The sequence below is a fragment of the Vidua macroura genome, chromosome 3 (assembly GCF_024509145.1).
Source record: "Vidua macroura isolate BioBank_ID:100142 chromosome 3, ASM2450914v1, whole genome shotgun sequence".
In the NCBI taxonomy this organism is placed as follows: domain Eukaryota; kingdom Metazoa; phylum Chordata; class Aves; order Passeriformes; family Viduidae; genus Vidua; species Vidua macroura.
In genome coordinates, this window is record NC_071573.1 from 90,394,083 (window position 1) to 90,406,932 (window position 12,850).

The following is a 12,850-nucleotide window of genomic DNA, read 5'->3' on the forward strand; positions in this document are numbered from 1 at the left end:
TGTACTTCCTAAAGCCAGGATTTAACTAGCCCTGGTGCATGTGCTTCATGCTAATGTTTACAGTACTGATTATTTCAGAACATACCTTTCTAGTAGGACGTCACAATGTTTAGGACAAGTCTTACTTTCTGTTGCTTTAAATGAGAAATGACATATACTGAAAAAAAAAGTTCTTCTCTTCCACATAACGAATGGATTATAAAGGCTGAAAAAGACTGACTCATAAATAATGAAATCTCAGGACTGTTTCTTTCGTTTTGTGGGACTCATGATTAACCACTAAGACAAGCCTATGTTAGTGACTAAAGTGAATTCCAATTATATTAAGGAGCAGGACTGTTATGGACTACAGCCAAAAAGGCACAGATCATCATATTTTAAAGACAAGTGGGACTGAGAGTGCTCAGTAGAAGATTTCTGAGGAAAGCGTGGGGCGTCAACAACACAAATAGCAGGTTCTGACCTAAAACATCCTGCCAGATTTTCACAGTAACTCAGGGCTATATTAAGGTTCAGGTAATTTTGGAGAGGGGACAGAGTTTTAATGAATTCAATAAATAAATTCTTATTTAGTTTCTACATATGTTTCTACATAGTTTCTACAATGTGCATCTGATACATCCCATGTAATATTTCTCTATGGCTTAGGCTCAAAGTTGCCCTGGTTGAGTACTGCAACATGTGTGTGCTAAAATGCGTGCCTATAAACTTGTTCTGAAGAGAGAATGTATGATTTTGGTTATTTTTTAATTTGCTCTCACATTTCAGAAGACTTAGATTCCCACATTCTTCTTTTCATGCCTTTCTTTGCAAATTAGTAAGAAACTCCTTTCATTATATTAGTGCTTTTAGGAAATTTCTGAAACGCTTAAATGTTGACTATTGTAATCAGAAATTAATCTAAAAGTCAGAAGGAAAAGGACTGGCTGTATCTAAATGCTCAAAAAAAAAAAAAAGATTTTGCATTTAATCTGAGGCCTAGATCTGGATGAAATCCTGTCTTTTCTAAATTCGGTGAGGTTTTTGCACTAACTTAGCTGAACTGTGATTGTTTTGCCTTGATCATTTAATACCAAAGCAGCTCTTCAGATTAATAGGGTAACATCAAACAACTGTGTCTCAGGATAATTGCAACACTAGCAGTAATAATAAACACAGAGATGAAAAAGACACGTAAAAGTAGAATAAAATGAAAACAAGCAATCTAGTTAAAACTCTGAGGTTATAATCCTTTTTTATTTTCTTACGACTGGTAGAGAGCTGTAGGCTTTGGAAAAAAGTATTTACTTCTGTTGCTTTGTCATGCTTATGAATTAAGCTGCTTGTATTACAATTCCTCAGAACCATTTTGGGCATTATATTTCATTTATATAAAAATCTCAAATGGAAATTCAACAGCTATCTTTCTAAAAATCCATAAATACACTGTTTAATCTTCTTTAAAATTTTTGAAACTGTTACTCTAATTTCATATCTGTAGAGCTGCTGAACTAATTCTTGTCTCCCTCATTTAGTTTGATCAAGCAGCTGATGCTGAATTTGCCTGGATTGCAGAAACAGAAAAGAAACTGATGTCTCTGGGTGATATTAGGCTTGAGCAAGACCAGACCACTGCTCAGCTGCAAGTTCAAAAGGTAAAAGAAATGCATTTCCAACTGTCATGTTAATTATTGGCCGACACACTCTCCATCTAGAAAATGTACTGGCATGACTTAATTTTCAATCCAGTCATAATTAATTCATTTCAAAACCAGCTTTTGCTCCAAATACTTTTTAAAAAAAATATTATTCTAACCAACTTTTATTGTGTTTCAAGGCTTTTACCATGGAGATTTTAAGGCACAAAGATACTATAGATGAACTTGTTAAATCTGGGGATAAGATTATGAAAACATGCACCGAAGAAGAGAAACAGACGATGAAGGTAAAGTTCCTTAAATTGCAGCTACAGTGGTAGATATGCAGACAATGTACAAGTAGAAGGACTCCTATTGTGTCTTTTTAAAAATATTAATGAAAATGCATTAATTACAGTCACTTCCTGTCTGAGGATTGTAGTGCTAGAGGAAATGCTGTTGTGTTTTGCACTCCTTCCTTCAGGATGTTAAAAGAACAAACGCTGTGTACTTGCTTCTTTGCCTGACACTAATTTGGAGTCCCATTTATCATCTTCATCCATAGTAAATAGTATTTTAGCCTATAGATGACCGAGTAAAGAGGTGTTAGTCATCTGGGTTGATGTGTGGAATCTGGCAGTTTATCTTCCGAGTTCTTTTGGGTCAGTGATGCACTGGGCATGAGCATTTCTGTGCCAAATTCAATGGCTCTGCACCTCAGTGTCAGCCTTTACTTTCATTTCTGCTGATTTCCATGTAGACCTTGCTTGCCAAGATTATTCCATCCTGTCACAGCCCATGAAAGGCATTCTTATGACTTTGTTTATTACACACGGACACAGAGGGCCCAACGCCAGGGCTGCAAACATGTAGAGATGGATTTTTCATGTTGGCATTTAGGAAGGACTAGTTGTGAGATTGAGATTTTTTGCTACATTACGGTGAGGCTGGATATATTGTGTAGATCCAGTCCTTCCAAGCCATGAAAAACAATGTTTCAGTAATTGTGTTCTGCTGCAGGATCGCTGAATAAATCTGATTTGCTCTTAAGTGAATTTAAAATAGATGAGGTGTTCTGCCTATGAAGCTATAGTCATGAGGCAGAGCAGTTTTGTGTGAGTCTTTACTAAATATTTTTATTTGTCAAAAGTACTGTATCTGTGTGTTAAGGTTATGTTCTGTCCTCTGGATAGCATCTCTGTACTTAATTTACATGCAAGACATAACAAATGAAAGGATAGCTTGTTCTGCCAAAAGGAAAAAAAAAAGCTTCTTTATATTCAATGTCTTGCTTATATGTAGTTTTTCCAAGGCTTGGATTTCTGTGCATTGTCACATATAATATTTCATAAACATGATAACATGGGCAGTTTTCCACAGGAAAAATATAGCTAGTATAGCTAGTTGATACTTTAATTTATTATTACATGCCCAAATACATTAAATTAGTAATGTATAAGCCTTATAGTTCTATCACTATTATCTATGTTATTAATGGTACTACATTCTCATTAAGTAATGTATGCTAACCTGGAAAATAGTGTTTTGTAGTTTCTGTTGCAAGTCTGTAAATGACAGTCGCAACAATATATCCTATTATCTAGCCAGAATGGAAAAGAAAACCCCACCAAAAAAAAAACCAAAAAAAACACCAAACTAAACATCCCAACAGATTTTGTGTACTTTTCCTCTTGCTTTGATTCAGAAATGCTGTGGAAAACTTAGTTTCTGCCAAGTGTCACTGAAGATAAGTGTCTGCAGTGAGGAAGTTGGGCTAAGATCTGTAGTCAAATCATTTGCAGCTTGACTAGAAGCCCTATGAATAAAGTGTCATTTGTAAATATCAATATTGTTAAATGTATTCTAATTATTTTGCAAGTACTCTGTCAAATTCTGGCTCTCTCATTGTTGATTCTGTTTACCTTAAACAGCAATACTGTAGAAACATCAAAATTGAAATTTTATTCACTGTGAATTGGTGCTAAAATTATCAAAGAATGTTTGAAAATGAAGGTAAGAGACACATGGAAAAACATACTTTTTAAAAATTAACATTATTTTACAGAAAAAAATTGAAAGCCTCTTACAGAAATATGATCAAGTCTGTCAAATGAACTCAGAGAGAAACCTCCAGCTGGAACGGGCTCAGTCCCTAGTTAACCAGTTCTGGGAGACGTACGAAGAGCTTTGGCCATGGTTAACTGAAACAGAAATGATCATCTCTCAGCTTCCTGCGCCAGCCCTTGAATATGAAATATTAAAGCAACAACAAGAAGAACATAGGGTAAGCATCTTGCCAGTTTTGAAAAGGAAAGTATTAAATATTAGGAAGTATTTTGCTTATAACTGTGGAGTACTCTGCAAAATTCTTAAAACTGAAAGAGATACTCTTCTGTTGATAAAAAAAATTAAAACAATAACACACAGTATATACATTTTCAGTCATGTCTCTACTGTTTACCAAACTGTGCATGTAAGCAAGAGTCTTTGGGGAAGGTAGCAGGTAATGTGTAAGCATAAAAGAGGGCTAAAGGGAAATAATTGCCATTGTACTGAGAGAACTGAACACATAATAGTTATTAGTTATTAGTTAAGAAGTATATTTAAAAGTACTTATTAATGTCAGTATTGGAACAAACCAAAACAGAAACAGAAAGAACAGATATGGGATGTTGGAGCAAGAAACAAAAGGGGGGTGCAGTCTGTACACAGATATGGACATATGCTGATCTTATGTATGTATAAAAAATCTGGCTTTTGTTTTGTTGGTAACATTGAAACTAAACTTAGCTGAGTAAGGAAGATGAGCAATTAGAGGGCCAAGAATGGATTGCTTGTCTACCAATCCCATAGTAATTTATCATGTCAAGAATGTTTGTTCTATAATAATTAAAATAAATAATTGTTTACCATAGCATCACAAAATAGAGGTGACAGTGTTGTAGACTGGCCACTGTATGGGTTCTCTTACATGGATATAAATCAGTTTGGATAAAAATTGAGGTGTTTCATAGGTGACTGCTAGTATCACATGGAATCAGATGCATCCCACTGAGGTTAAGAACCTGCATGTTTTGGCAGATGCAAAACCTGCATGGCCACTGGAGATACCTGTTTCTCCCTGCTAAGCATGGAGTAACTAGTGGTTTTTTGGTTTTTTTTTTTTAATTTTAGCTGCCTCCATTAAGTGACTCAAGTTAGATAGCATGAGCCCTGGCTTCAAAGTCTTGTTTACTTTGAGAGCAGCTAATGAAATGTGCCACTCTTATGTACTGGTAAACACCAGGTTCACTCATTTGTCTTCCTATTATGTCCAGAATGAACAAACATGTTCTGTTAAGACTAGTTATATAACATAAGCTTTACAAACTACCTTGATTAGTCACCATGAACCATATCATGCTTGCTTTACTTGCAGGATTGTTCCTCATGTACTTTAATCATGCTGCTTCTATGAAGCTTTCAGATGAGTTTCTATTTTTGCATTTTCCCCAGGCTATGCCATTAGCTGAGATTTGTTTGTTAAATAGAAGATTAATGTCAGGCACTTTTAACACGTAATCTGCTCTTGTTTGCTAGAATTGCTTACCCAATAGTAGATCATGGAGAAGACCAAATAATTTGTTGTTCTATTAAAAAGAAGAAGAATAAAAAAGGTAGCTTTCAAATGTGAATGAGAACCTAATGTTTCTGTTCTGATGTATTTACTGATGACTATCTTTGTTCCAAGTTGTGGAATTCATAGACTTGATTCTATGTGAGTAACATGCAGTTAGTTTGGTTTGAAATGAGCTGTTGGCAGAATATTAGCATAAGGTTTAGACCCAGAAATGTGCACTCTTGTGGCCTTGTGTCAAGTAATCTCTTTGTGCTCAAAAGTAAACCACACAAAATTATTTTCTAAAAATTTTCAAACTGTTCTTATAATCTCATTTTCCTCCTCTAAGCTAATCAACTTTTTTTTTTCTTGTGGCAGAGTGTACACATTAAGTTACATTCAAAGTAAATAGTAGAGTCGGTGGAGTTATTTTAATTTCTGTTTTGTCATTGGGGGACTGAAGAGTTGTGTTACTGTCTCCCAGTCTCCTCAACATCTCCTCTTCTGGGGAGGAGCAAGGAAGAAAGCCAGCATCTGGATTCCTTTTTAAGGGAAGGACTGTAGTAAAGAGAGGAGAACTTATTTACACTGAGACTGATATAGGCTCTTTTCTGGGTCTTCATTAATTTAAACAAACTCTCATCTGGGAGGAGTAGTGCATGTACCTCTCATGTTCCTGCACTGGAGCTATTGGATAGAAGCACATGAGTTCACAGCACTGAGAGGGACAGTGCCTCACAAGACTGGGACGTTTCTGAAAAGAGAGGGATGAGATGAGAAAGTAAATAAAATTTAGGGAAGAAGGGAAGGATGGGGCTACTCACACAAACAAAACCCTTTCCCTTTTGTCAGTTCTATGGGTGCAAGCAAGAAAAATCCGAAATCCTTTGACAACTTGGAAGACACGTTGTGGCATTTCCCTTCCACAAGCCCCTGCACAGTCTTCAGTACAGGTTTTGCTTCTGGGTTGGATGATGAGAAGGAATAGACAGCTGAGATCAAATATAATGCACTTACTAATTGCTTATTAAACATTGTGTAAGTTAAATAATAGTGCTGTTATAAAGACAGAAGGGTCCTGTGGCCAGAAGGGGAGACAGATAGACAACGTTGGTAGGTCTCTACTGATCACCCTTGCTTGTCCTTTTGCCCTTTTCACTGATTTCTTTGACCCTCCCTTGTGCTGGTTTCCTGTTCTTAAATCAAGGATAATTTGAATTAATTTTCTTGCAATGCTGGTCCCTCTTTCTGTGATGCTCTTCAATGAAAGGCTTTGCAGCATGTGACCAATATCAACATGAAAAGTATGTAAGTGGTGGTGTTACGCCATGTCTGGAATATCGTTGCCCTTTCTGTCATTATAGGTACTAAATATGATGGGCAATGTCTGTTGTTAGCATCATATGCATAATTAGCATCTTATATTCTGCCTGTAATCATATGTCCTGCCAGAGTGTTTCCAGTGTGTCTCTAGTTCTGATGTTTTTATGCCTGGATAGTTCTGTGTTGGAATAGGAATGATCACTGGCAAAGCAGTCATTAACTTTATTTCTGCTTTACATTAAGACGAAAGGTATTTGTTTGGAATTTCTTGCCAGCTGGATGTGTTGGAAGTGTGGACAGTTGTAATGTGGTGGTGCAAGCATAAGAAACTGATAAGTTGTTTCATTTGTTATAGCAACTGCGTGAGCTGATTGCTGAGCACAAGCCTCATATAGATAAGATGAACAAAACTGGGCCTCAGTTGCTGGAGCTGAGCCCGGGAGAAGGCTTTTCTATCCAAGAGAAGTATGTGGCAGCTGACACCCTTTACAGTAAAATTAAGGAAGATGTCAAAAAGCGAGCACTGGCACTGGATGAAGCCATTTCTCAGTGTACCCAGGTATCAATTAAGGTTTAAAGTATAATTGAGTTCATTCAATGGAAAAATACACATTGTCATCTTACATGGTTATATCAAGACTAAACTACTGTTTCATCTGGATTTTTCAACCTAATGGTCTGTGAATGTTCATATCACTGCTAATGGTATTGATTTTTCTATATCTCGAGGGGTTATAATTTTACATATTGGTCACTGTTATGACTTTGCAGCCATGGAAAAATGTTACAGCTGCTTAATTTTGAAGTAAAACTAGTGGTCTAAAGATGTGGGATTTGATTTTCACTTTTGTTTTCTCTTACTGGTCTGTTGCTAGCTGATGCTTCATTTGTAAACAAATGTTAATTTTGATCAGTTAACTTGGGTATAGTTATTTCTAGAAATTAGCAGCTGTAGTTAACAGTTGGCAGTGGAACTAGTGGGTAGTTTAGCCGTGGTAGTGGCATTGGCTCTTTGGTGCAGACTCCAAAGAAGGTAACATAATGTGCTGAAACTGTTTCAGAAAAGTATTACCGGGAAACTTAGATTTCACAAAATATCATCAGCATAAAACTCAAGTCCACAAAAGCTGCATATTATAGCTTCATTGGCCAGTGTAATTAACTTCAGTAGAGTATTGTCAAATGTTGTGTTCTAGCAACTGTTAACTATTGGTTAATTAAATATAGGTTAGTTTTCATTAAATTCACACAGAAATTTTTTCCTCTACCCCAGATTCAGAAAAGAACTCAGTAAAACTTTGTACATAAACTCATAGAAAAACCTGAATAAAAATACTTTGTTCTATACTGCTGTTTTTATAGGAAAGTCCCCTTTTTTCTCTGTTCACTGGAAATTAAGGGCTATATTCTGCTTAGGTCTTAAATATGAAATAAAGAAATTAAATATGAAATAAAAAAACACCTTGAAGACCTTACCAATTCTACATTCTAAGTAATTTTTTCAGGTCATTATAATTAATGTCATATTCCTAGCCCCTGCAGCTGAGTTTAAGAATGTGAGGCAAAACTAAATGACATCAGATATCATCCTACTTCTGAAGTGGTTATAGATGTTTTATGTTATATATATTTTTACTGTCTAAACTTTCAGTCATTCTAAACACCTTCCTTATTCGCACCTCTGAAATATGCCTGATTATTTAGATCCTCTCTTTTTTTTTTGTCATAAATGCTTAGTCTTCCCCATATGCGGAGCTGCCAATTTGAAAATCAAGATATTTACTTAATGTTAGAGTCCCTGTTTTGTATATGATAGACATCATGTTGTACTGGCTAAGTACAGAAAGCAAGAATTAGAAATGCATTCTTTGCTAACACCTAGAACATAATCAGATGTTGAGAAATTACTGAATTATTTATGCAATACTTTATGGTTCATTTTATATACCTAAATGTATACTAGATGGCAAAGCAAAACATTCTAATGCCCACAGAATGTAATTATATAAAATCTTTTTTTTAGGAAGACATGTGGATATGTATTATCAGATCTCTCTACTATGATGTTTATGTCAATGTTTGTCTAGACAGTCCTTGAAGAGTAATTATTTAACTCTTCAGGTTTTAAATTATATTAAATTGCACTGTGTATCAAAGGAAGGACATAATGTATGAAGCTAGAATGAGAGGTTGTAATGACTTGCACTTTCTTCCTTTTAAGTTCTAAAACACTTTGTCTTATTTGTTGAAGTTGGTACAAGGAGGCCCACTGAATGCATGGACAACTTAAAAATGTAATATGTGTCCTAAAATTAAATGCAAATATTGCCAAATTAATTTCAGTTTTTATCACTTTTGTTAGGTTTCCACAATCACTTGTTTGATTGTTGCCACAATCAGTTTCTCGGAAGTCTTGAATGTGGGAAGGCTACTTTTCTTTCATAATACTTTTGTTGGCTTGTATGATATTCACACTTCTAACAAAAACACTGAGGCCTGTAATGTTAGTCATAGAGTCAGATTTGAAGTGGATTGTATGGTGGGAAAAAGTAATGATATTTATATTGCCTGTGTATATTCCTTTGAATAGAAGGGATGTAGCTATTTGTTCACATAAGGTAATCTTGGTTTGCTGTGTTTTTTCTTGCATCTTTTCCACGTGTTGTCAGGAGTGCTTTTTGTAGACCCTGAAGAGTCATTAAATGCACCCACGATTTATTGATTCCTTTAATTTGAAAGGGGCGTGGTGGTGCAAGATATTTAGGAATCTCTGTGAATCCAAAAGCATATAATAAAGGCTAACTTTGGACCTATCCCAAAAGCTGAACCACTTTAACACAGCTGTAATTGGGTTTCTGAGCACCTACCTGGGCTCAGTCAAACATGGAAGGATATAGCATACACTGTTGTGTACTTTTAGTTGTAGAAAGTAACATACCTTTACTGCACTAGTGAGCATGAGCACCTCCTGGCCAGTAACAGATGTTTTTTTGCATGACCTTACATATAAAGCCTCAGTTGGAGGTAGTATATCAGTATGTTGGTCCTAACAGGAAAATGTATGTTTTTAATAGTAAAGTACAGATCTTTCTAAAAGGATGAAGTCATAAAGCCATGCCTCTCTAAAGCTACAAACTACATGAGTTTCATAGGGCTAAATGTAAGTGGATTCTGCCATGTGTATGGTACCCTCAGAAGGAGTGTCTCAGGAGTGAACCTGAAATTAATAGAAAAGTTCTTGAATTTGAGAGAACCTACCATTTTGCAGGATTATTTTTGTAATTTAGATATTAAAAGAGCCTAGAGGGAGGTATTGTAGTTTGCGCATACATATGTTGTATAGAGATGTAAAATACCTTTTCCCAAGATAATTTCAGATGCCATTTTTTAGTTTATTGTTTTGCTTTTTTTTTTTATTCTAATGTGTCTGCCATTTCCTTCTGTCCTGTACCACCCTCGTAGTTTCATGACAAGATAGATCCAACTCTGGAGAGTCTGAAGCGCATAGCTGAACGTCTGAGGCAGCCACCTTCGATCTCGGCAGAGGTTGAGAAGATAAAAGAGCAGATCAGTGAAAATAAGAATGTATCAGTGGATCTGGAAAAACTTCAGCCAGTGTATGAGACACTTAAACAGAGAGGGGAGGAAATGATTGCTCGCTCAGAAGGCGCTGATAAGGACATGTCTGCTAAAGGTAATAGAGAAAACTTTCATGTAGTGGAAATGCAGTAAGCTGCAGCATATAAAATTTTTCATTTCTGATGACCTCTAATCTGGGGAATGTTCTTATGGAGAAGCTGTTTAAGATTTATAAAACAAAACATTTGTTTATAATAATTCATTGTGGATATGACCTTTATTTTATTTTTAAAGGCCATTGTATTTGTTTCCACTTAAAATTATAAGGAGTCCTGCAAAGAAATATTTTAGAGTCTAAATTTTAAAATGTACACATGTTTCTGCTGTAGAACTGTAGAGAGATTTATGGCCAAGAATTGTTTGCCAAGGTAGTAATCTAGTTCCTTTGTTTTTTAGCTGTTCAAGATAAACTAGACCAAATGGTCCTAATTTGGGAAGACATCCAGACCCTGACTGAGGAAAGAGAGGCAAAACTGTTGGATGTAATGGAACTAGCTGAAAAGTTTTGGTGTGATCATATGGCTCTTGTAGCTACTATTAAAGATACTCAGGACTTCATTCGAGAGCTGGAGGGACCTGGGGTAGACCCATCTGTAGTCAAGCAACAGCAAGAAGCTGCAGAGGTCAGTAGAAAGTATTTTCTTGATTTGAAGTACTTTATTTATGGTATGCAGAGGAGAAGATATTATTTTGTAAAGACTAAGAGGGATAATTGTGTAGAAATTTACAATAATGGTATCTCAAGAGTCTACAGTTAATAACATGTATCAGTGCTTAATTGCAATGAGCACGCAACATGTGCTTGTCATTACATTTCCTTATTTGTTTGTAAACATGTATATAATAACCATCTCACTGAGACTTTTAAAAGTTGTACATACTTGAGATTCCTCGAGCAGTACGTAACATCTAAATGAAAGGTGGACAAATGTATTATGCTCCATGTAGTATCCTCTAAGCCTGTAATTATTTATACTGATAGTTAAATGTATGAAGGTTGAATGATAACCTCTGACAAAGAAGACACTCTGATTAAAGAAATCTAATTTAAAACTTCCTGTTTACTTTTTCCATCTCATGCAAAATGGTATCATAAACCACTGTTACAGTTTAGAATGATGTCACCTGATTTCATCTGCCACTGCAAAGGGATGCTTATTTTTTAAGTCCAAGTGACTGGAAGGAAAACAAAGGTGGAATCCCGCTCTGTTCTGTCTTGAAAGCAAGTTGTACATAGGTTATTAAACTTAGTATTAGCAGTGTTGGCTTTTTTTCTCTTTGTAGGCTGCTAAAGAAGAAATTGATGGACTACAAGAAGAACTAGAAGCAGTTGTGAGCCTTGGCTCTGAGCTGAGAGCTGCTTGTGGAGAGCCTGACAAACCTATTGTCAACAAGAGTATAGATGAGGTATGGGAAATGCAGATGCTTAAGTCTGCTATGTGGTAGCTTGCTCAGCTGAAATTGGTATATTCCCTATGACCCCAACAAATTTTGAAAATAAAAATTTTGTGGCAAAAGTGCGACACCACTGGAACCTTTGTGGTAAAGTAAGATTTGACTTTTGAGTGAGTAAATCTTAGATTAGATTAGAATGTACACACTGTTTTATTTCATTGATTTATGGTTAGAACTTTTGTAAAAGACAGTTTTTTTTTTAAAATAGTCACAGATTAATATTGTAGGTGACTATTTCTTGCAAAAAGCAATGCTAGAATAAATTTTGGTATGTATTGTTCATACTAAGTGAGACAACTGAGACTATCCTGTTTGGATGACTGTGAAGTACTTTTTATTTCTCCAGTGTTCAGCAATGTATGATTCTTTTAAACTATTTTTTATTATGGTGATGCAACTCCAAATGATTTAGTAGTATTTCCTCTATTAACTGTAATATCTCTGTTAATAAAAAATACTCAGTCAGTATTGAAGTTAACAGCTTTTATAATCCAGAACCACTGCTGAATTCTGAAAGAAACTAGTTATGCAGTGACAGGGAGGACTGAGTGTTAATATGGAATAAATGTGAACTAGTCATGCTTAGTTTATTTGTATTACTGATCAGTGAAGTGTTAGTAAACGCACATTATATAGCAGTAAAATTCTTTTGTCTGTTGGAGTAAATTGTGCTTACTTCCAGCTCAATTCTGCCTGGGATGCATTGAACAAAACATGGAAAGAACGTGTGGATAAGCTTGGGGAAGCTATGCAGGCAGCTGTTCAATACCAAGATGGACTACAGGTAAGATGATGTGATATACTTAACCCAACCTTGGATCAATGGGATTTAATGTGGTTTTAGTAAAAAAGTGTCATGTGATTAGGTAGGTGACAAGTACTGCACTCTGGTAGTAGTGACTATTTTCTTGAGTAGGCAGAGGTTTTTTTTGAGATTGGTTGGGGTTGGTTTGGTTGGGATTTTTTTGCATTAAAGAATACGTATGTTGGGTTGTTTTCTTCATGTCCATATATTGCACTGTGTTTAGATTCAAAATTAATGTCCCCTTGTTTGTTGATAAGAGTAAAGGTTTTTTGACACCACACATTCATAGTAGTTCTGCTCACATTTTCTAGTGATAGTCAAGGCAGGTTAAAGTTGTGACACATCTTTGTGGTCTGAAAGGAACAGAGTACAGGAATGTATACCCACTTGCTGCTATTTTTTTTTGAGTAGAAG

General features: G+C 35.6%; 1 protein-coding gene across 5 annotated transcripts in view; it reads left to right on the forward strand.

Annotated features, from left to right (window-relative positions):
• The window catches only part of DST (dystonin), a 288,925-nt gene that overhangs the window by 234,614 nt on the left and 41,461 nt on the right, over positions 1 to 12,850 (forward strand). For all 5 annotated transcript variants that reach the window (XM_053974362.1, XM_053974363.1, XM_053974357.1 and 2 more), the window contains 8 exons: positions 1,515 to 1,634; positions 1,817 to 1,924; positions 3,682 to 3,900; positions 6,893 to 7,096; positions 10,000 to 10,231; positions 10,573 to 10,799; positions 11,461 to 11,583; positions 12,314 to 12,415. In XM_053974362.1, the coding sequence (XP_053830337.1) occupies positions 1,515 to 1,634; positions 1,817 to 1,924; positions 3,682 to 3,900; positions 6,893 to 7,096; positions 10,000 to 10,231; positions 10,573 to 10,799; positions 11,461 to 11,583; positions 12,314 to 12,415 (1,335 nt within the window). The remainder of the gene's footprint in view (positions 1 to 1,514; positions 1,635 to 1,816; positions 1,925 to 3,681; positions 3,901 to 6,892; positions 7,097 to 9,999; positions 10,232 to 10,572; positions 10,800 to 11,460; positions 11,584 to 12,313; positions 12,416 to 12,850) is intronic.